Source organism: Salmo trutta, unplaced genomic scaffold (genome assembly GCF_901001165.1).
Source record: "Salmo trutta unplaced genomic scaffold, fSalTru1.1, whole genome shotgun sequence".
NCBI classification, from domain to species: Eukaryota; Metazoa; Chordata; class Actinopteri; order Salmoniformes; family Salmonidae; genus Salmo; species Salmo trutta.
In genome coordinates this window covers 3879996-3903970 of record NW_021822962.1, presented here as the reverse complement: position 1 = coordinate 3903970, position 23975 = coordinate 3879996, and the positions used below count along the sequence as shown (strand labels likewise).

At 42.6% G+C, this 23975-nt stretch overlaps 2 protein-coding genes across 5 annotated transcripts in view; both read left to right on the top strand.

Moving 5' to 3' along the window:
- Positions 1–2228: 2228 nt before the first annotated feature.
- Positions 2229–3879, top strand: LOC115187753 (pro-neuropeptide Y). Its single transcript, XM_029746778.1, has 4 exons — positions 2229–2270; positions 2726–2907; positions 3194–3283; positions 3585–3879. The coding sequence occupies exons 2-4, from the start codon at positions 2726–2728 to the stop codon at positions 3610–3612; spliced, it is 300 nt and encodes a 99-aa protein (XP_029602638.1). The 5' UTR covers positions 2229–2270; the 3' UTR covers positions 3613–3879.
- Positions 3880–5244: 1365 nt separating this feature from the next.
- Positions 5245–23975, top strand: part of LOC115187743 (MAGUK p55 subfamily member 6) — a 48696-nt gene continuing 29965 nt past the window's right edge. For 2 of the 4 annotated variants that reach the window (XM_029746761.1, XM_029746759.1), the window contains exons 1-4: positions 5245–5335; positions 9404–9503; positions 17590–17708; positions 19956–20108. In XM_029746761.1, coding sequence (XP_029602621.1) covers positions 17592–17708; positions 19956–20108 — 270 coding nt within the window. In that variant the 5' untranslated portion in view covers positions 5245–5335; positions 9404–9503; positions 17590–17591. Of the gene's footprint in view, positions 5336–9403; positions 9504–17589; positions 17709–19955; positions 20109–23975 lie in introns of those variants that run through there. The other 2 variants (XM_029746760.1, XM_029746762.1) reach the window with 2 other exon arrangements.

Below are 23975 nucleotides of genomic sequence, written 5' to 3'. Positions count from 1 at the left end.
TTCCTGACATTTAATCCTCATAAAAATTCCCTGTCTTAGGTCAGTTAGGATCACCACTTTATTTTAAGAATGTGAAATGTCAGAATAATAGTAGAGATGCTTTTATTTCATCACATTCCCAGTGGGTCAGAAGTTTACATCCACTCAATTAGTATTTGGTAGCATTGCCTTTAAATTGTTTAACTTGGGTCAAACGTTTCAGGTAGCCTTCCACAAGCTTCCCACAATAAGTTGGGTGATTTTTGGCCCATTCCTCCTGACAGAGCTGGTGTAACTGAGTCAGGTTTGTAAGCCTCCTTGCTCACACACACTTTTTCTGTTCTGCCCACAAAATTTTCTACAGGATTGAGGTCAGGGCTTTGTGATGGCCACTCCAATTGCTTGACTTTGTTGTCCTTAAAGCCATTTTGCCACTACTTTGGAAGTATGCTTGGGGTCATTGTCGATTCTAAAGACCCATTTGCAACCAAGCTTTAACTTCCTGACTGATGTCTTGAGATGTTGCTTCAATATATCCACACAATTTTCCTGCCTCATGATGCCATCTATCCTGCAGCAAAGCACACCCACAACATGATGCTGCCACCCCCGTGCTTCACGGTTGGGATGGTATTCTTCGGTTTGCAAGCCTCCCCCTTTTTCCTCCAAACATAATGATAGTCATTATGGCCAAACAGTTCTATTTTTCTTTCATCAGATCAGAGGACATTTCTCCAAAAAAGTATAATCTTTGTCCCCATGTGCAGTTGCAAACCGTAGTCTGGATTTTTTTATGGTGGTTTTGGAGCAGTGGCTTCTTCCTTGCTGAGCGGCCTTTCAGGTTATGTCGATATAGGACTCGTTTTACTGTGGATACAGATACTTTTGTACCTGTTTCCTCCAGCATCTTCACAAGGTCCTTTGCTGTTGTTCTGGGATTGATTTGCACTTTTCGCACCAAGGTACGTTAATCTCTAGGAGACCGAACATGTCTCCTTCCTGAGCGGTATGAAGGATGCGTGGTCCCATGGTGTTTATACTTGCTTACTATTGTTTGTACAGATGAACTTGGTACCTTCAGGCGTTTGGAAATTTCTCCCAAGGATCAACCAGACTTGTGGAGGTCTACAACTATTTTTTTTCTGAGGTCTTGGCTGATTTCTTTTGATTTTCCCATGATGTCAAGCAATGAGGCACTGAGTTTGAAGGTAGGCCTTGAAATACATCCACAGGTACACCTCCAATTGACTCAAATTATGTAATTTAGCATATCAGAAGCTTCTAAAACCATGACATAATTTTCTGGAATTTTCCAAGCTATTTAAAGGCACAGTCAACTTAGTGTATGTAAACTTCTGACCCACTGGAATTGTGATACAGTGAATTATAAGTGAAATAATCTGTCTGTAAACAATTGTTGGAAAAATGACTTGTCATGCACAAAGTAGATGTCCTAAACGACTTGTCAAAACTATAGTTTGTTAACAAGAAATTTGTGGAGTGGTTGAAAAACGAGTTTTAATGACCCCAACCTAAGTGTATGTAAACTTCCGACTTCAACTGTAGATCAGCGACACAATCTAAATTGAATCCATTTTAAATTCCGGCTATAGCACAGTTTCTGAAGTATTCAGTACATGCTATCTGGATTCAGACTTGAATCTGGGTACATCCATATTCCAGAGAGCCTTTCAATGGAAGCTCATTATTGAGACATGGACTTCCACTGGCATTGCTTATCATAACATAAATTGCAGTTGTCAGAGGTCGATGGCATGGTTGAGCAAAGTTTTTAGTGACTCATTGCAAATATTTAGTTTCCTATGGATGTGATGCTCTTAACAAGTTTACGTCTCTTCAAAGAGGATTCTACTCAGCCTACAGTTGACAAATGATTGATTTGGTATGCGACATTATTCAGATGTCCGTCCAGACATTTGATTACATACCCAAATAAAAGCTGTCGATGACAATAACACATTTCCTTACTTTAAATCTCAACATGAAATCAGTATTTTCATGTCAAACACTGATGACTAGTTAAGTAGGCATATATATATATATATATCCTGGTTTAACGTTTGTCAGAGTGCTATTACCCATCCCTGAATTATTTTCCTTGCAGTCTGAGGTGAACATTACTTATGTGTTCTTTTGGGCACCCTCCCCTCTCCTCCTCCAAATGCGCTCCATGCCACAGATATAAAACTCCCAGGATGCTTGCTGCCAAAGACAGTTGTGAGCACAGAACAGTCATTCAACGAAACCATCTCCAGTCTTCACAAAATAAAGTGAGTAAAAAGCACTTTTCTGTCGCTGACTATTTGCCTTTGTATCGACTTCCAGGGTTTTGTAAAGTTGTTCTTGATTCAATTACTAAAGAAAATATTTGTTCTCATGGAAAACCTTGTTTTCTGCACATTTATATTTTCAGAGTTGGTTCATATTTTTTCAGTTGGTTATTAAAGATGATGGAATATTGTTTTGGATAACAAGGTGTCGTTGGCTTTATGGTTTTACAAGTTATTACGCACAGTAGCAAATAAAAATGATTGCATTTTATTGGCTACATTATGAACTAAGGACAGGAGCACAGTCACAGTGCATTTTATTGGCTACATTATGAACTAAGGACAGGAGCACAGTCACAGTGCATTTTATTGGCTACATTATGAACTAAGGACAGGAGCACAGTCACAGTGCATTTGTTTTCTAGTTTGATTCTCTGCGCTTTTGTGTGGTTTAGATGCGCCCTAACGCAGCGATGTCTCTGGGATTGCTGGCGGTGTACTCGCTGGTATGCATGTCCACTCTGATGGACGCGTATCCATCCAAACCTGTCATTCCCGCAGAAGATGCACCTGTCGAGGACTTCGCCAAGTACTTCTCTGCACTCAGACACTACATCAACCAAATCACTCGACAGCGGTGAGTTCTTCATCTGGTGATGGGAAGATACAGCATATGATGAAGATTATTATTATTCTTTTGGGTAAACCATTAAATGCATACATTAAACAAGATGTGCATTTGATCCCAGAAGATAACACTTGAAAAACACTTATTTCCAAAGTGGTTCTGATGATGATGCTTCTGTTTTGTTACCTTTCACAAAATATCTGTATTTCATATAAGGTTTAACTTTGAAGGAAATAAAGGGTTGCAATAAAACATGTTTTCCTGTTTTCTTTGACTTTTTCTTTACCTCTCTCAGGTATGGGAAAAGATCTAGCCCTGATACAGTGTTCTCTGACCTGCTACAGAGGGAGAGCACAGAGAGCGTCCCACTAGCAAGCTATGGAAGGTGGGTGTAAAAACATACCAAGGATACCGATATACCTGTCCTCAGAATGATCAGCTTTAGCCATCATCTTTTTGGGGGTGGGGATTAGTAGCCTACATCTAATCCATTATTTTTGTTTTAAGTAGTTTTATACCGTCAGAGATGCGTTTCCTCATTGTTTATTGATCCACTATAACCTATAGGCTATAGTATATTGTGCATTTGAGAGTAACAGACACAGCAGTAGTCAATTAGTTATTAGTCAATGCCAACATAATAATGGCCCAACATAAATGAACACTTTGCTTGTTTCTCCTGACAGATATGAAGACGTACCGTTGTGGTGGTGAAGCCAGTGTATTACGGACTTCCATACCAGTCCCTTTCAACAAACCCACTGCCTGTTTGTCACAACACCACAACAACACCACACTGCCTGTTGGTCACCGACTCGACCTGGACTTTAATAGATATCTGCAGCCTGCATGCAACCACCTCTCTCTCTGTCTGTCTGTCATAGTAGAAGTGTCCTGTACATATATTACTTTCTTCTTTTGTGCATCACACTGTGTACTGTAAACCAAAATAAACATTTACTGGTTGGATTAAATACATCATATAAAGTACCTTGGAATTTGGTTTATAATGTGACTCTGTTTTTAAGAATATAAACAAGAAAATCCTAGGACTCCAGAATCAGAAAGTAAGCAACGTGGTCTTAAAGAAAAACATTTCTAGTGTGGTTTTTACACTTATTGGATACTAGTTGTTCCTGCCACAACCAGGACCAGGATCTACACCTAGAACCACTGCTGCACAGGGTTCTCTTTGTTCCCACTGGTTTTACTAAGATATACTGCCCTCTTCTGGACTGGCCTTAGTACTCTGATACCGTTATACTCCTGCTTGGAATGTAGCCTTCAAACAGCTGTCTGGGGTGAGAGGCGAGAATAACAATCTATTCATTCTGTCCATTATTTCAATGTGTAACATTGTTAACCTTTCACTGGTCTGAGTAGATTTTGATTGTCTACAATCGTTCTATATAACAGCACCTTGCCTAACGTGAAAACAAATGTAAGGTGTAGAATCATATTAAATGGCCTGGGATCCCTGGTCAAAAGTAGTTCACTATGGAATAGGGTACGATTTGGGACACTAACCTAGTTACCTCCAAAGGGACATGTAATAATGAGATCTGGTGCATGAACCCAGTTACCTAATTTGTGTCCCAAATGGCACCCTCTGTAGTGCACTATTTATTGCCTGGTGGTGTGCCACTTGGGACTAAGTCCCGTTTTAGACAGAAGATAGAACAGTCCCTGCATACTAATGGGGTCATTGTTCTAGAATGCTCAAATGTAAAACAAGATTCTGTCCCAAATTGGCACCCCATTCTCTATATTGTGGACTACTTTTGACCAGGGCTCTGGTCTAAAGTAGTGCACTATGTAGGGAATAGGGTGCCAATTTGAGATTAGACATACAGTAGGATTCTTTATGTTGACAGCCAGAGAATCATGTCAGGTCTATATGTAATGTCTTTGGCGGTACTGAACACATAGGCTACTGCTGTCTGGTGTTTAATGCTTGTTATTTATTTCACAAGGAGTATGAATGTGTAACAGTGCCTAGTTGTGTAACTAACATAGGGCATTCCGTCCCAAATGGCACCCTATTCCCTATATAGTGCTCTACTTATAGTGGGCTTTACTATATAGGGTGCCATTTGAGGTGTTTATGTGTGGGTTAAAACGGTTTGTGGAGCTCAGGAGACCCAGATGGTCATAGTCGATGTCAAATACAGAATCTATAATTTATGAAATAATTACTGCTATTAAACTATATGAACAGAAAAGAGCATGTCTGAAGTTTTCACACACTATCTGTAGTACGTTAAGGAGTGGGTGGGAACTACATTAGCTAGCTGCTCGTCTCTAAAGGGGACTTCGAGATCAAACGTCACCCGGCGGCATGTCTCGGTGACAGGAGAGCTGCGTGCTAGACAAACTAGCCTCGTCTGGGGTGCAACGAGTCTATGGAGACTTGAAATTCTGACACGGAGAACGTCAGGTAAAGTCATACATTTTTTTATGACCATCTTCTTCGTAGCGCATTGGACTTCGAAACAGCGTGAGGGGCTCAGCGCCACGAAAATGGGTTCAAATAGCGAAACGCAAGTCAGGTTAGGCTAGTAATCCACTCACCATTCTTTCAACACTCGCTAGCCAACTACGTTAGCTAGCTGACACTAGCTGGATCCAGTCAGGCTGGGACTCAGTTGATTGCTAGCAAGCTAATAATAACATGCTAGCTACCATTGCTAACCTAACATCGAGCTTGTTAGCTGTATTTCTAGACTAGGTTTTAACTAGTTTGCTTGTTGGCTAGCTAAGCCATATATCCAGTTAGATTGTTTGCCACAAGTTATGACGTGGAATTGGACCAATGCTCCGCTGTCATTTTGATTAGCGTCAAATTGTGCTCTAAATAGCTCAAATACCAATTAGTTAATTGACCAGAAAAGTGGTATTTGCTTTATCTAACGGGACAGTTTACTAATAAAGTTAGTAAACCACTAGGAATGGGTTCAATGCGACCTCTCATCTGCTCGGTCTCAGCGGAATGGGAAACCAAAAATGTCTACACGTGTTCCGCACTCCGCACAGGAAGCTAGCTAATAATGTGTGTGCCTTTAACAAGTTGTGAGTCCCAAATGTGTTATGTGGAGTGTAACTAGGGTGTTTGTGAGATTTGTGTTGGCTTTCTGGAAGGTTCCACGTGTTGAGCTGTAAGAGTCAGACATAGCTATGTTAGACACGTTGAGAAAGAACACTTTAGTGTCAACAATGGAGAAGGTAGACACATGTTTTACTTTGCATGGATCGGCCCTTTTTTTGTTGTTGGCTATGTGTAGTTAGTTACCCTATACATTATTCTGTCAGTGCCGGCTTGCTCACATAATGAGCCCATCGTTTCACCATGACTTTGACGTGTCCATTGCCACAATGAATGATAAAACAGATTGTCCCATCTAACCAGTGTCCCAAATGATACCCAATTCACTACATAGTACACTAGGTGGCCTGGTCAAACGTGGCGTCACTATACAGAGAAAGGGTCCGAGGTGGGACGGAAGTCTTTTTAATGCCTTTATTTGGGAGACGTGATCTGTTTTGGATCAACAGTAAAACACAGACCAGAAATTAACGTCGTGCCAAATTTGGACTTGTTCCTGTAATTAGTGTATTTTTTGTTCATTCCTGTGGTAGTGTTCAAATCCTTGTTTGCGTCTGAGATTGAGCTTTAAACATCTTTCATCTTTAAAAAGCCGTTAATGAAATAAAAGCAAAGCTCAGGGGACAGACAGGTAGGTGTCTTATTCAATGGAGTACAGTAGTACGATGCTTCAGATAGGAAAGTATACTTTTCTATTTAAATGGTCTGTAACATTACACTGAAGCACTCTCCTGAATAAGCCTCTGGTCTGACAGTGAAACCCATTCATCCCTGTAGCCTGCTGCTTATTATATACCCTGGCCCCTTCCCCATGGTCCCTTGTTGGGTCCCTTCCCAGCTCCTTTCCCCCTGGTCTCTTGTCTCTGGCTGGGTCCCTTGTCCCTCCCCCATGGTTCCTGGCTGGCTTCCTTCACCCGAGTACTTAGCTTGGTCCCTTTCCCCCTGGTCCTTAGTTGGGTCCCTGGTCTGGTCCCTTTCTCCCTGGTCCCTGGCTGGGACTCTGGCTGGCATCAGGGTTTAATTGAGGTGTTGGAGAATCCAGAGAATTTCAGCCTCTGTGGGAATGCTGCTGGCAAGAGCAGCAGTGGGGAACATACCCTGGTTGTCTCCAAAATGGCACCCTATTCCCTTTTATAGTGCACTGCTTTTGACCATGGCCCATAGGGTAGTGTACTGTATAGAGAAAGGGTGCTATTTGGGAGAGAACCAGGGTGTGAATTCTGATTCCCTCTGAAGTGTGCAGTCAGTGTGTACTGCACTCATTCACTCCCCCTCACATACAGTATTTGTAAAGGAATGGACTGGTGTGAACCTCAGTTGAAACAATAACAAAGTGACCCACCCCGTTTCAGGTTTGTTTAGAAGCTGAGGGAAGAGCCTGGAGAAATGTAACCACTCTCAAATGCATAGACAGAGCTATGGATGCAAGGACTGACCATCCATGATATCAGAATTATAGGTTTAACCATGTTTTGAGGCTATACAGTGTTTGTTTACATTTACATTGTTTCCAAACATTGGAGTTTATATTTTGTGTTCTGATGGGGTACAACAGTTGAACTAAGCTCATGAGACATAAGTTAGCCTATATTCTTCAACAATCAATGGGTATATAGCATTCATATTGAAGTCCAAAAATGAATGTAGCAACTAAGGATTGTAGCTTTAAGGAATATGGTGGATATAATCCCCTCTCAAATTCATGCTTAAACCGATCTAGTGCTCTAATTTAAACCCACATAATAAAAATACTACAGTTTACTATAGTACTTACAGTTTACTACAGAATTCTATAGTATAATACTATACTACACTGTAGTATCCCTCGATCATGTGTAGTACTTAGTATAGAATTGTGTAGTATAGTGTACAATGCTATAATAAATATTGTTATTATCCACACACAAAACACTAGTAAATACTTCTATTTAATTTGCATATACCCTGCCCATTCCCCCTCCCCCATATCCCAATTTGTGCCACCTGTAAGTGAGAAACCTACATGACAAGTACAGACCATATAATGTGTTACCTATTGTTATAGAAAAGAGTAGAAGCTCTGAACTCCCCGTTCAGAACCCAGTCCTACCTATCTACAGGTTATCTGATCTTTTAGTCTTTCTCAGAACCCAGTCCTACCTATCTACAGGTTATCTGATCTTTTAGTCTTTCTCAGAACCCAGTCCTACCTATCTACAGGTTATCTGATCTTTTAGTATTTCTCCAGTAGGTTTCCTCAAGGAGAAAGCTCCCCGCTTCTATCTCAAAGATAAACAAAAACACTTCAGTAAATACTACATACAGTAATGTCCCCAAAAACACTTCAGTAAATACTACAGTCTGCAAAACACTACAGTAATTACTGTTTCTATATAAAAAAATACTACAGTATTTGTACTATAGTAAACTGTAAATACTACAGTCTGCAAAAACACTACAGTAATTACTTTTTCTCTACATAAAAATGTACTACAGTATTTATACTATAGTAAACTGTAAGCACTACAGTATATATTAGTGTTGGGCGATACCCTGATTTTCATACCGTCATATTGATTCTGTACCGTACTGTTTACTATAGTAAACAGGGATTTATTTGACACACAGATTTCTTGTAGTTAGTTATAAGCAGTGGCGTAGGCACTCACCCTCAGTCCAGCGTGCAGGGGTGCCCCCAACCCCAAAATAAGTCATATGTTTTTTTAAACGGTATTGAAAATCATACTGTCGGTATTTCGAAATACCCCGGTATATCGCCCAAGCCTAGTATTGTAGTGTTTTTGCAACAATACAGTGAACACTACAGTATTCCTACCATAGTATACACTATAACACTATAGTATTTCTTTCATGTGGGAACCCACAAGGTGTAGTGAGTTAAGTACACACACCTCAGGGAGAAGGCCTGGGTAGAGAATCTGGACGGTTTGAATGTTGAACACTTTAAATGCTACTGATCCCTGTGGTGATGCAAACCAACCTGACAGATATAGGCCTTTTAATGATACCCGGGACTTGGCAGCTCTGGAGTTGACTACTTGCACTCTTGACCTCTAGGGTAATCAACATAATGCCATTAATGCTTTTCAGTCTCCCCCCCAGACCGGTATGACCACATGACTTTCTTTGTCCAATCACAAAGCACACACTAAGAGTGAGGAATGAAAGCCCTCTGGAGTGGCAGTGATCTGACCAAATAGAAACTGTTGAACATTACAGCATGTTGTCAACAGCAAGACTAAAATGGTTGGACTATTGTCCTTTAAAGGTCGACGTGGCTATTTCAGATGAGTCACTCTGAAGGTATTTAAGTTGGAAAGCAAGCATTTCAGGTTAGCTAGCAATCCCTTATTATTGGGCATTGGGTAATAACAAGGTGTTGTCTCCCTGTGTTCCCTTCAGGTTCTTCTGTGTTGCCACAGGCAGGCAGGGCACCAGATGACTGGTGTGTACTGGGAGTAGGGCTTTGAGCCGCTGCGCTGCATTGGAGCACAATTCATAGGTGGGTGTCAGAGATTCACTTCCTACTTTACTACTACCATTCTTCTGTCACGTACGGCCCCCATTTTTTTAACACTGATTGGTTAAGCATGAATCTCTATTTGAAACAATGCTCCATTCATGATGATGTCTGAGTAACTAAGGTGTGAAGAGGGACAACAATGTGTCTTGTGGAAATGTCTTTTCTGGTGTGTGTGTGTGTGTGTGTGCGTCCGTCCGTCCGGATGACACAGCCACAGCGTGTTTGGTTAGGGCAGTATGTACTCTCCTCTGTCTGGACGGCGGGGTTGGTTAGGGCAGTATGTACTCTTTTCCCTTCATAAGGAACTACTTCTGACCAGGGCCCATAGGGTGCTATTTGGGGCACAACCTTTATCCAGGAGGAGTGGGGAAAAAAACCCATCCTCTCCACCAAGGCTTTGAAACTTTGTGAAAGAGAGTGATCAATGTTGTTGTTAACATCCTGGTTGGTAGCTGATGAAGTGGAAACCTTTTGATGTGGGTCCCTACCCTCTCCAGCCTTCCAGGTGCTGTGTTGTCTGCCTGAGGTAGGGCCGACAGACTGGTTTTGATGTAGGGTGAAGTTGCCCTTAGACACTGATCTTGGAACAGCTTTTAGCATTTTCCCCCACTAATGGTTAGGATTGGAGGCGCAGAAGCCTATCCTAGATCTGTACCTAGGGGTAAGTTCATCCTGTAGTGTTATTGTTCCATTCAAATGTCTCTCAAAAACACATTATTTACAAGGTGTTATAATTTGGACGCTGTTGTTTGCATTGTGGCTACATGGGGTTTGTTTACAGGTTGTATTGTTGTATAATACACCTGAGTATACCACACCTTAGGAACACCTGCCCTAATAGTGAGTCTCAAAGGATCATAGGGGTTTAAAGGGTGTGTCTGTCACCAGATCTCAACCCAATTTCAACACTTATGGGAGATTCTGGAGCGGCGCCTGAGACTGTGTTTTCTATCAACAAAACACCAAAAGATGGAATTTCTCATGGAAGAATAGTGTCACATCCCTCCAATAGAGTTCCACACACTTGTAGAATCTTTGCCAAGGTGCATTGAAGCGGTTCTGTTGGTTCCTGGTGCCCAATGCCCTATGTTGGGGTTTCCTTTATATTGTTACCTGTATGTTAGTGTGTGGCTAGCCTAGGGTTGGTTAGCCTAGGGTTGGTTAGCCTAGGGTTGGTTAGCCTAGGGTTGGTTAGCCTAGGGTTGGTTAGCCTAGGGTTGGTTAGTGCATTGAAGCGGTTCTGTTGGTTCCTGGTGCCCAATACCCTATGTTGGGGTTTCCTTTATATTGTTACCTGTATGTTAGTGTGTGGCTAGCCTAGGGTTGGTTAGCCTAGGGTTGGTTAGCCTAGGGTTGGTTAGCCTAGGGTTGGTTAGTGCATTGAAGCGGTTCTGTTGGTTCCTGGTGCCCAACACCCTATGTTGGGGTTTCCTTTATATTGTTACATGTATGTTAGTGTGTGGCTAGCCTAGGGTTGGTTAGCCTAGGGTTGGTTAGCCTAGGGTTGGTTAGCCTAGGGTTGGTTAGCCTAGGGTTGGTTAGCCTAGGGTTGGTTAGCCTAGGGTTGGTTAGTGCATTGAAGCGGTTCTGTTGGTTCGTGGTGCCCAACACCCTATGTTGGGGTTTCCTTTATATTGTTACCTGTATGTTAGTGTGTGGTTAGCCTAGGGTTGGTTAGCCTAGGGTTGGTTAGCCTAGGGTTGGTTAGCCTAGGGTTGGTTAGCCTAGGGTTGGTTAGTGCATTGAAGCGGTTCTGTTGGTTCCTGGTGGCCCAACACCCTATGTTGGGGTTTCCTTTATATTGTTACCTGTATGTTAGTGTGTGGCTAGCCTAGGGTTGGTTAGCCTAGGGTTGGTTAGCCTAGGGTTGGTTAGCCTAGGGTTGGTTAGCCTAGGGTTGGTTAGCCTAGGGTTGGTTAGTGCATTGAAGCGGTTCTGTTGGTTCCTGGTGGCCAACACCCTATGTTGGGGTTTCCTTTATATTGTTACCTGTATGTTAGTGTGTGGCTAGCCTAGGGTTGGTTAGCCTAGGGTTGGTTAGCCTAGGGTTGGTTAGCCTAGGGTTGGTTAGTGCATTGAAGCGGTTCTGTTGGTTCCTGGTGGCCCAACACCCTATGTTGGGGTTTCCTTTATATTGTTACCTGTATGTTAGTGTGTGGCTAGCCTAGGGTTGGTTAGCCTAGGGTTGGTTAGCCTAGGGTTGGTTAGCCTAGGGTTGGTTAGCCTAGGGTTGGTTAGCCTAGGGTTGGTTAGCCTAGGGTTGGTTAGTGCATTGAAGCGGTTCTGTTGGTTCCTGGTGCCCAACACCCTATGTTGGGGATTCCTTTATATTGTTACCTGTATGTTAGTGTGTGCAAGTCAACGTCCTTTATGCTTTTCTCCTGTTTTATTTATTTTCTTCTGAAGATTAGAACTTAGACCAGAGAAAGCTGTAAGTAGGCTGTGTCAAGCCTTGGTTTGAGAGTTTCACCAGTAACCACTTACAGGTTTGAATTGGGAAACGGTTCTGTTCCCTTATATAGTTAATGTTGGAGACATCTACCAGTGGGACCCATCCATGTCTGTCCCAAATGGCACCCTATTCCCTATATAGTGCACTATGATGGGCCCTGGTCAAAAGTAGTGCACTATAAAGGGAATAGGATGCCATTTGGAACTTCTCCATTGTTTTAGCGAGTTGCTTGTTATGGAAATGAAGGCTTTTCATACTGAATCACTCCATTGATGGTAGCTTACTGCTCCAGTTGTTTCACGCCTTGTTATGCCGGGTATTTTACATCAAGGCCCTACATTTGTGTTTGATCTTGATTTTTGGAATTTGTCACTGTGCACTCATTAATATCCAAATCAAATGTCGTTACCATAGAAGTTAAAATAGACAGTTTAAAGGGGCGTGACGTGTTTCATCAACATCCATCTTGAATTATACAAAGGGTGGGTCTAATCCTGAATGCTGGTTGGTTAAAACTGCATTCCACCCGGTGTCTATTCCATAAGTTACAACCGGCTAAATCTATGACTTTTTAAATGTAATCTGTTCTTTCTGACTGCGCAATCCACTGTCTCATCAGCCCAGCCAGGCAATTTATAAAGTTGATCTCCACTATAAAAAGTATCTAGACATTACCTCACGTTTCTTTTAGGCTAACATTTACAGCAGTGGGGATATGTATAAACCTTTCACTCCGACATTTGCAACATTTGAATATTGAAACAGTGTAATATCCAGCTGTCCCATGGTAATGAAGGATTCAGGACGAGACAGGAGACAGCTTTTCTCAGCATTCCATATCAGGAATCAGCTGGCATCATTTTTCTGGTTTGTTTGTTCTAAATGTTCTATTGCCATACTGGCTGGTAACGTTCTTATCCCTTGCTTGCTAGCTAGCCAACTACAGATAACTTACAGTCACATCAAACAGCAAAGGAGCTGCATTTTCATTTGTTTAACCTGTTTTCTAGTGACATTTATTTGGATACATCCAATGCGCTAATGAGGCGTGATTTCACCTGGCATAGAAAATGTGTTCTCTCGTCAGGACTCTGTTGTTCATAGGAGCTAGCCAACAACACAGCCAACACAATCACATCAAACTGAAGCTGGAAAGACTGGAAACTAGCTGCACTTCGTTTGACCTTTTTTCAATTGACATTTCTTTGTGTATGTGTGTATATATGTAAAAATGATGCCAGCTGATTCATGATTAAACTGGCTGAGAAACGCTGCCTGCCTGCCTCCCTGTCTGTGGCTGAGAAACGCTGCCTGCCTGCCTGCCTCCCTGTCTGTGGCTGAGAAACGCTGCCTGCCTGCCTGCCTCTCTGTCTGTGGCTGAGAAACGCTGCCTGCCTGCCTGCCTCTCTGTCTGTGGCTGAGAAACGCTGCCTGCCTGCCTGCCTCTCTGTCTGTGGCTGAGAAACGCTGCCTGCCTGCCTCCCTGTCTGTGGCTGAGAAACGCTGCCTGCCTGCCTCCCTGTCTGTGGCTGAGAAACGCTGTCTGTCTGTCTGTGGCTGAGAAACGCTGCCTGCCTGCCTGCCTCCCTGTCTGTGGCTGAGAAACGCTGTCTGTCTGTCTGTCTCGTCCCGACTCGTTTATTACTATGGGACAGCTGGAGATCGAATTTGAATATTGAAAACATTTTGCAAATGTCAGAGACAGACAGCAAGGTTTATACAAATCTCCGCTGTTGAAAATGAAATGTTAGTCTAAAAGAAATGGTAGATAATGTCTACATACTTTTTATAGTGGAGATGAAGTTCATAAATGACCTGGCAGGGTAGATGAGACAGTGGATTGCGCAGTCAGATGGAACAGAGTAAATAGGCATTTTAACTTAATAAATTTAGCTGCTGGTAACTTGTGGAATAGACACAGGCTGGAATGCGGTTCAGGATTAGACCGACCCGTTGTATAAAACTAGACCTGACCGCCTGGTCTTCCCGATATTTACTGAGGTGTGAGACATGCCGTTCATACAAGGACCTGTACATGCAGTGTAGAGGTCGACCGATTAATCGGAATGGCCGATTTTAATTAGGGCCGATTTCAAGTTTTCAGAACAATCGGTATTTTTGGCCACCGATTTGCCAGATTTTTTTTGATAGGCTTGAAGTCATAAACAGCGCAATGCTTGAAGAATTGCGAAGAGCTGCTGGCAAAACGCACGAAGGTGCTGTTTGAATGAATGCTTACGAGCCTGCTGCTGTCTACCATCGCTCAGTCAAACTGCTCTATCAAATCAGACTTAATTATAACATAATAACACACAGAAATACGATCCTTTGGTCATTAATATGGTCGAATCCGGAAACTATCATTTCGAAAACGAAACGTTTATTATTTCAGTGAAATACGGAACCGTATTTATCTAAGTCTAAATATTCCTGTTACATTGCACAACCTTCAATGTTATGTCATAATTATGAACAATTCTGGTAAATTAATTATGGCCTTTATTAGGAATAAATGGACTCCACACAGTTCGCAATGAGCCAGGCGGCCCAAACTGCTTTATATACCCTGACTGCTTGCACGGAACGCAAGAGAAGTGACACAAATTCATGTTAGCAGGCAATATTAACAAAATATGCAGGTTTAAAAATATTTTAAAGAAAGGCATTGATGTTTATGGTTAGGTACATTGGTGCAACGACAGTGCTTTTTTCGCAAATGCGCTTGTTAAATCATCACCCGTTTGTCGAAGTAGGCTGTGATTCGATGAGAAATTAAACAGGCACCGCATCGATTATATGCAACGCAGGACATGTTAGATGAGAAATTAACAGGCACCGCATCGATTATATGCAACGCAGGACAAGTTAGATAAACTAGTAATATCATCAACCATGTGTAGTTAACTAGTGATTGTTAAGATTGATAGTTTATAAGATAAGTTTAATACTAGCTAGCAACTTACCTTGGCTTCCTGCTGCCCTCGCGTAACAGGTAGTCAGCCTGCCATGCAGGCTCCTTGTGGAGTGCAATGTAAGGCAGGTGGTTAGAGCGTTGGACTAGTAACCGGAAGGTTGCAGAAATGAATCCCGCCTGAACAGGGCAGTTAACCCCTGTTCCGAGGCCGTCATTGAAAATAAGAATGTTCTTAAATCTGACTTGCCTAGTTAAATAAAGCTTCAAATAAATAATGAAACATGTTCAATTTGGTTTAAATAATGCAAAAACAAAGTGTTGGAGAAGAAAGTAAAAGTGCAATATGTGCCATGTAAAAAAGCTAACGTTTAAGTTCCTTGCTCAGAACATGAGAACATATGAAAGCTGGTGGTTCCTTTTAACATGAGTCTTCAATATTCCCAGGTAAGATGTTTTAGGTTGTAGATATTATAGGACTATTTCTCTCTAAACGATTTGTATTTCATATACCTTTGACTATTGGATGTTCTTATAGGCACTTTAGTATTGCCAGTGTAACAGTATAGCTTCTGTCCCTCTCCTCGCTCAAACCAGGAACACATCGACAACAGCCACCCTCGAAGCAGCGTTACCCATGCAGAGCAAGGGGAACAACTACTCCAAGTCTCAGAGCGAGTGACGTTTGAAACGCTATTAGTGCGCACTAGCTAGCCATTTCACATCGGTTACACCAGCCTAATCTCGGGAGTTGACAGGCTTGAAGTCATAAACATCACAATGCTTGAAGCATTGCTTAGAGCTGCTGGCAAAACGCACGAAAGTGCTATTTTGAATGAATGCTTACGAGCCTGCTGCTGCCTACCACCGCTCAGTCAGACTGCTCTATCAAATCATAGACTTAATTATAACATAATAACACACAGAAATACAAGCCTTAGGTCATTAATATGGTCGAATCTGGAAACTATCATCTCGAAAACAAAACGTTATTCCTGTTACATTGCACAATCTTCAATGTTATGTCATAATTACGTAAAATTCTGGCAAATTAGTTCGTAACGAGCCAGGCGGCCCAAACTGTTGCATATACACTGACTCTGCGTGCAATGAACGCAAAATGACACAATTTCACCTGGTTAATATTGCCTGCTAACCTGGATTTCTTTTAGCTAAATATGCAGGTTTAAAAATATATACTTGTGTATTGATTTTAAGAAAGGCATTGATGTTTATGGTTGGAGCAACGTGTACCTAAGCGATTATATGCAACGCAGGACAGGCTAGATAAACTAGTAATATCATCAACCATGTGTAGTTAACTAGTGATTATGATTGATTGTTTTTTATAAGATAAGCTTAATGCTAGCTAGCAACTTACCTTAGCTTCTTACTGCATTCGCGTAACCTCGTGGAGTGCAATGTAAAGCAGGTGGTTAGAGCGTTGGACTAGTTAACCGTAAGGTTGCAAGATTGAATCCCTGAGCTGACAAGGTAAAAATCTGTCATTCTGCCCCTGAACAAGGCAGTTTACCCACCGTTCCTAGGCCGTCATTGAAAATCGGCCAAATCGGCGGCCAAAAATACAGACTTACGATTGTTATGAAAACTTGAAATCGGCCCTAATTAATCGGCCATTCCGATTAATCGGTCGACCTCTAGTATTCACCCCTTTGCTATGAAGCCCCTAAATAAGATCTGGTGAAACCAATTACTTTCAGAAGTCACATAATTAGTTAAAGTCCACCTGTGTGCAATCTGTGTCACATGATCTCAGTGGCCTGGTCAAAGTCCAGACCTCAATCCAATTTAGAATCTGTGGTATGACTTAAAGATTGCTGTACACCAGTGTAACCCATCCAACTTGAAGGAGCTGGAGCAGTTTTGCCTTGAAGAATGAGCCAAAATCCCAGTGGCTAGATGTGTCTAGCAAGTTGAGACATACCCCAAGAGACTTGCAGCTGTAATTGCTGCAAAAGGTGGCTCTACAAAGTATTGACTTTGGGGGGGTGAATAGTTATGCACGCTCAAGTTTTAGTTGTTTTTCGTCTTAATTCTTCTTTGTTTCATGATAAAAAATATTTTGCATCTTCAAAGTGGTAGGCATGTTGTGTAAATCAAGTGATAACCACCCCCCCCCAAAAAAAAAAAATGTAATTGAAATTACCACTGGTAGAATCCAATGAAGTTTGTAGAAACCATCTCAAGGATGATCAATGGAAACAGGATGTACCTGAGCTCAATTTCGACTCTCCTAGCAAAGGGTTTGAATACTTATGTAAAGAAGGTATTTCTATTTTTTTATTTGTAATAAATTGGCAAACATTTCTCAGCCTGTTTATGGGGCATTGTGTGTAGATTGATGAGGAAAGAAAATAAATATAATATAATCAATTTTAGAATAAGTCTGTAACGTAACAATGTGGAAAAAGTCAAGGGTTCTGAATACTTTCTGAATGCACTGTAGCTGGGCATGAGTCCCACCATCAGTACACATTTACAAATATTCTCTTGTCAGAACATCCTGGTTTGATGTTGATGATGTGTGTTCTTATGTACCGAATATGCCAGGTGTTGTTGTGGGGGAAGACCAGAGGGAGGTGTTCATTTTGGGAGTGTTTTTCTTTTTTTTATCCCTACATGGAGCAGACCTTTGCTACCAAGTTTCTGAAATACCAGGCCGTTTTGTGTTTGTCCTCCAGCCATGCAGCAGGTGCTGGATAACCTGAGAGACCTGCCTCCCACCACGGGGGCCAAAGACATCGACCTCCTCTTCCTCAGGGGAATCATAGAGAGCCCTATAGTCCGCTCCCTCGCCAAGGTAACATACACACTCCATCATATCATCAGTTAAGAGAGTAGAGAAGGAGGGGAGAGGAAGAGGCACTCAGTGCCACCATATAAATGTCTCCTCCATCTTGTCAGAATGGACTGTGCCAATAACGGCCATAAGTCAAACAGCAGCAGTCTGGAACGTTTTGGCCACGAGTGTTTGAATGTAGGGTATGGCCCATTAGCCAGCCAGTCTGCCAGGACAAGGCACAACTTGCCAGCAATTTTAGTTGCTTGCAACCGAGTTGTTTATTGATTGCTTGGGGAAACACCCCCCTGCAACCAATAAGCATCTCATCTTCAACTTGGTTGAATCCAGTTGAAACTTTGCAACTAGTTGCAAGCAACAGCCAATCAAAACAAACACTTTTGTCACATGATCCATTTGAAGGTTCGGAATTCCGACCCAACTGTCATGTCAACACACCGCGCTGCGCAGAACAACACAGCTATCATGTCAACACAGCTATCCGCGCTGCGCAGAACAACACAGCTATCATGTCAACACAGCTATCCGCGCTGCGCAGAACAACACAGCTATCCGCGCTGCGCAGAACAACACAGCTATCCGCGCTGCGCAGAACAACACAGCTATCCGCGCTGCGCAGAACAACACAGCTATCCGCGCTGCGCAGAACAACCCGCGTTCAGGGTTGACAGAACAGAGACTAACACAACAGGAATTGTATACTCATTATTTGTACATGGTTTAGCAGTCAATAAATGTAATTTCGAAGAGAAGCCAAACCTCTCTTTGACCAGTTTCAACTGAAATTGTCCACCATGAACTGTGCTAACTTGGTTAGCTCGTTGTTAACTAGCTAGGTGTTGGTGTTTGCAATGTCCTTTAGGCTAACTAGCTAAATTGTACAGGCTGCGTTTCTACTGTGTCCTTGCTGTTACAATAACCAAACAGTTGGGTCAACACATTAGTGAAACCACAACGTAATGCAGCAGATCACATGGGTTGAGTTTAGAATTCTCAAACCATCAGCTTCAATTTGATTGGCTGTTGCATGCAATTTTAATCACATTTGAGTTGCTTCATGTAACAGCAAAGTTGCTTGAGATTACGTCTCGGTAGTTACTGCCGGGTGCATGGGGTTAACAGCTGCACATCTATGTTTAACACTGCAGTGAAATGTCATCTACAACGTGTTTCAGAGGGCCAGCCATGTCACAGAGTCTGTAGAGGCCAGGGGCCTGACTAATTTATAAACTGCAGTGGTGTAAAGTACTTAAGTAAAAATACTTTAAAGTACTACTTAAGCAGTTTTTGGGGGTATCTGTACTTTACTTTAAAACTTGTTTCTGCATCTGGGCTGTATGGGTGAGAGGGAGTGTGTACAGTACACTGTGCAGTTGTCCCTTGGTCGTATTTGATTAAATCTTTTTTCCTTTTGCAGTGGTGTAAAGTACTTTACTACTTTTAAAGTATTTTTACTAAAGTATTTTTTGGGGTGAATCTGTACTATAGTAATCATATTTTTGACTACTTTTACTTCACTACATTCCTAAAGAAAATGTACTTATTACTCCATACATTTTCCATGACACCCAAAAGTACTCGTTATGTTTTGAATGCTTAGCAGGACAGGAAAATTGTCTAATTGACACACTAAACAGAGAACATTCCTGGTCATCCCTACTGCCTCTGATCTGGCGGACTCACTAAACAGAGAACATTCCTGGTCATCCCTACTGCCTCTGATCTGGCGGACTCACTAAACACAAAGAAAAAAAAAAATTGTTTAATGTTTAGTATTTTTTTTGTACCATCTTTGAAATGCAAGAGAAAGGCCATAAGGAGTAGTGTTTGTTTGCTTGTTGTGACATGCTGACATCTGGTGGACATTTACACTTTTCACAGGAAGAAAACTGACCAGGGCACGCATAAATCAAATCAGGCTTTATTTCTACAGCATGGAATGCAACACAATGTGCTTCATAGGAAAAAACAAATAAAAACTGAAATATTTCATATTTACTACACAACAAATGAAAGAATAAGAATAAAAACTGAACGACTAAAAAGCACCCAAAGGAAAAGCTCAACTTAAAAGATGTTTTAAGATCTCTTTTAAATATGTCCACAGTTTCAGCCCTCCTCAGGTTGTCTGGCAGGCTGTTCCAGAGGCTGGGGGCAGAATTAAACGTTGTCTCTCCATGCCTCTTGGTCCTAGGCGTTGGGATAGTTAAAAGGCCAGTACCAGTGTATTAATGTGTGTCTCTGCAGGCCCATGAGAGGCTGGCGGATGTGAAGCTGGAGGCTGTGAGAGACAACAACCAGCAGCTGGTCTCAGAGATCCTAGACTCCCTCACAGGACTGAGTAGTAGAGACGCCTCCGCTGAGGAACTAGCCAACATCCTCCAGGAACCACACTTCAAGGTACACACACACACCCATGTATACACCCACACCCCTATGTGTACACACTCACACACCCATGTATACACCCACACCCCTATGTGTACACACTCACACACCCATGTATACACCCACACCCCTATGTGTACACACTCACACACCCATGTATACACCCACACCCCTATGTGTACACACTCACACACCCATGTATACACCCACACCCCTATGTGTACACACTCACACACCATGTATACACCCACACCCCTATGTGTACACACTCACACACCCATGTATACACCCACACCCCTATGTGTACACACTCACACACCCATGTATACACCCACACCCCTATGTGTACACACTCACACACCCATGTATACACCCACACCCCTATGTGTACACACTCACACACCCATGTATACACCCACACCCCTATGTGTACACACTCACACACCCATGTATACACCCACACCCCTATGTGTACACACTCACACACCCATGTATACACCCACACCCCTATGTGTACACACTCACACACCCATGTATACACCCACACCCCTATGTGTACACACTCGCACACCCATGTATACACCCACACCCCTATGTGTACACACTCGCACACCCATGTATACACCCACACCCCTATGTGTAACAACTCACACCCCTATGTGTACACACACACACACCCATGTATACACTCACACCCCTATGTGTACACACTCACACACCCATGTATACACCCACACCCCTATGTGTACACACACACACCCATGTATACACCCACACCCCTATGTGTACACACTCACACACCCATGTATACACCCACACCCCTATGTGTACACACTCACACACCCATGTATACACCCACACCCCTATGTGTACACACTCACACACCCATGTATACACCCACACCCCTATGTGTACACACTCACACACCCATGTATACACCCACACCCCTATGTGTACACACACACACACACCCATGTATACACTCACACCCCTATGTGTACACACTCACACACCCATGTATACACCCACACCCCTATGTGTACACACTCACACACCCATGTATACACCCACACCCCTATGTGTACACACTCACACACCCATGTATACACCCACACCCCTATGTGTACACACTCACACACCCATGTATACACCCACACCCCTATGTGTACACACTCACACACCCATGTATACACCCACACCCCTATGTGTACACACACACACCCATGTATACACCCACACCCCTATGTGTACACACTCACACACCCATGTATACACCCACACCCCTATGTGTACACACACACACAAGTACCGTTGAGTTGTTAGAGCTAGTCTGAGAGTAGACTAGAGAATGACTCTCCTGTCAGAGCTGTTTACAGCAACAATCACCATATTACTCCTGAAGTCTCTGCCTCTCTGCCTCACTGTCTCTGCCTCTCGCTCTCTCTCATTTCAATTTGCTTTATTAGCATGATGTAACAATGTACATGTTGCCAAAGTTTACTTTGGAGATGAACATTATTAAAATAAAAATCATAATCTCTTTCTCTCTGCCTCTCTCTCGCTCTCTTTCTCTCTGGTTGGAACTACACTACATGGTCAAAAGTATGTGGACACCTGCTCGTCGAACATCTCATTCCAAAATCACAGGCATTAATATGGAGTTGGTCCCTCTTTGCTGCTATATCAGCCTTCACTGTTCTGGGAAGGATTTCCACTAAATGTTGGAACATTACTGCAGGGACTTGCTTCTATTCAGCCACAAGACCATTAGTGAGGTCAGCACTGATGTTGGGTGTTTAGGCCTGGCTCGCAGTCGCGGTTCCAATTCAACCCAAAGGTGTTCTATGGGGTTGAGGTCAGGGCTCTGTGCAGGCCAGTCAAGTTCTTCCACACCGATCTTGACAAACGATTTCTGTATGGACCTCGCTTTGTGCACTGGGGCATTGTCATGCTGAAATAGGAAAGGGCCTTCCCCAAACTGTTGCCACAAAGTTGGAAGCACAGAATCATCTAGAATGTAATTTTATGCTGTAGCGTTAAGATTTCCCTTCATTGGAACTCAGGAGCCTGAACCATGAAAAACAGCCCCAGACCATTATTCCTCCTCCACCAAACTTTACAGTTGGCACTATGTAGTGTTCTCCTGGCATCTGCCAAATCCAGATTCGTCTGTCAGACTGCTAGATGGTGAAGTGTAATTCATCTTTCAAGAGTGATTTTCCACTGCTCCAGAGTCTAATGGCGGTGAGCTTTACACCACTCCAGCCGACGCTTGGCATTGCGCATGGTGATCTTAGGCTTGTGTGCGGCTGCTCGGCCATGGAAACCCATTTCCTGAAGCTCCCGATGAACAGTTCTTGTGCTGACGTTGTTTCCAGAGGTAGTTTGGAACTCGGTAGTGAGTGTTTCAACCGAGGACAGACGATTTTTACAGCCTTCAGCACTCGGCGGTCTCGTTCTGTGAGCTTGTGGCCTACCACTTCACGGCTGAGACGTTGTTGCTCCTAGACGTTTCCACTTCACAATAACAGCACTTAAAGTTGACCGGGGCAGGTCTAGCAGGGCAGACATTTGACGAACTGACTTCCTATGACAGTGCCACGTTTAAAGTCAGTGAGCTTTTCAGTGAGGCCATTCTACTGCCAATGTTTGTCTATGGAGTTTGCATGGCTGTGTGCTCGATTTTTATAGACCTGTCAGCAACGGGTGTGGCTGAAATAGCCGAATCCACTAATTTGAAGGGGTGTCCACATACTTTTGTGTACAGTATCCATCAGACAGGACACAATGTGTGCTTTCTGATGGTGTCAAGTTACCTCAATATTACTAAAGGTGGCCTGTAGTGGTCGATTTTGGGGACCTGTCCTCTTTACTATTTATATACGGTCTATCTGCAAAAACCTGTAACTTTCATCTGTATGCAGATGACACTGTTATGTACGCTATTGCCCCTACGGCTGACCAGGCTGTTGGAGCTGCAGTCTGATTTTGTCACCTAGCAGAAAGTCCTTGCTGACTTAAAATTGGTTCTTCATGCGGTAAAAACTAAATATATGATGTTTTCTAATTCTCGTAGAAATACTTCAGATGGCTTACACATTTATGCAGTGGATGGTTCTTTCATCGAGCAGGTTCCTGCCTATAAATATCTGGGCTTTTGGATGAACAATAATTTGACCTAGATGAGCTAGTTTAAAGGAAAAATTCCACCACAAAACTATATTTTAGTATTTGTTTCATTAGTCCATTGTTGACATAGTCCCAAAAGGTTTTCAAGATATGTAACTTTGAAAATACATAAACCATCCCTGTATGATGCATTTGACATGATATGGGGATGAATTCTGTATGTCAACACTGGACTAATGAAACAAATACCAAAAGAGTTTTCCTTTAAGAAGCGGATATTTGAATGTAGGCTTCTTTTTATGTAAATAGATGATGCCTCTCCCTAAACAGCAGGAAGGAGATTTATACAGTCAACTCCTCCTGCCACTTCTTGACTATGGTGACACCATCCATGGGAGTGTAGCAGCCACTAATCTTAAACCATTGGATGCCGTCTGTCTACCGTAGCTTCCTTCACTTTATCACAGGTGACCGTTTTAATACGCATCACTGCATCCTGTATCAAAAGGTTGGCTGGTCCTAATTAAAGTCCTGTATATCACTTCATTACTATCTTTCTGTTGGCAAAGCTTTACTGTACAAGCTTCTGATCTACCTCACTTCACTGTTAAAACCCATTCACAGGGATGGTGAACTGTCCAGGTTCCACTAGTACGTACCGATGTAGGTGACCTCCATTTTTGTAAAAGCCTGCAGAATGTCAGACATATTGACTCTCTGATGCCTCTACGGCAATTAGAGCTGTAATAC

Coding starts and splice junctions, on each gene's coding strand:
- LOC115187753 (XM_029746778.1), top strand. CDS start 2,726: ATGCGCCCTAACGCAGCGATGTCTCTGGGATTGCTGGCGGTGTACTCG. Junction 2,908..3,193: donor AACCAAATCACTCGACAGCG/GTGAGTTCTTCA, acceptor TACCTCTCTCAG/GTATGGGAAAAGATCTAGCC. Junction 3,284..3,584: donor CCACTAGCAAGCTATGGAAG/GTGGGTGTAAAA, acceptor TTCTCCTGACAG/ATATGAAGACGTACCGTTGT.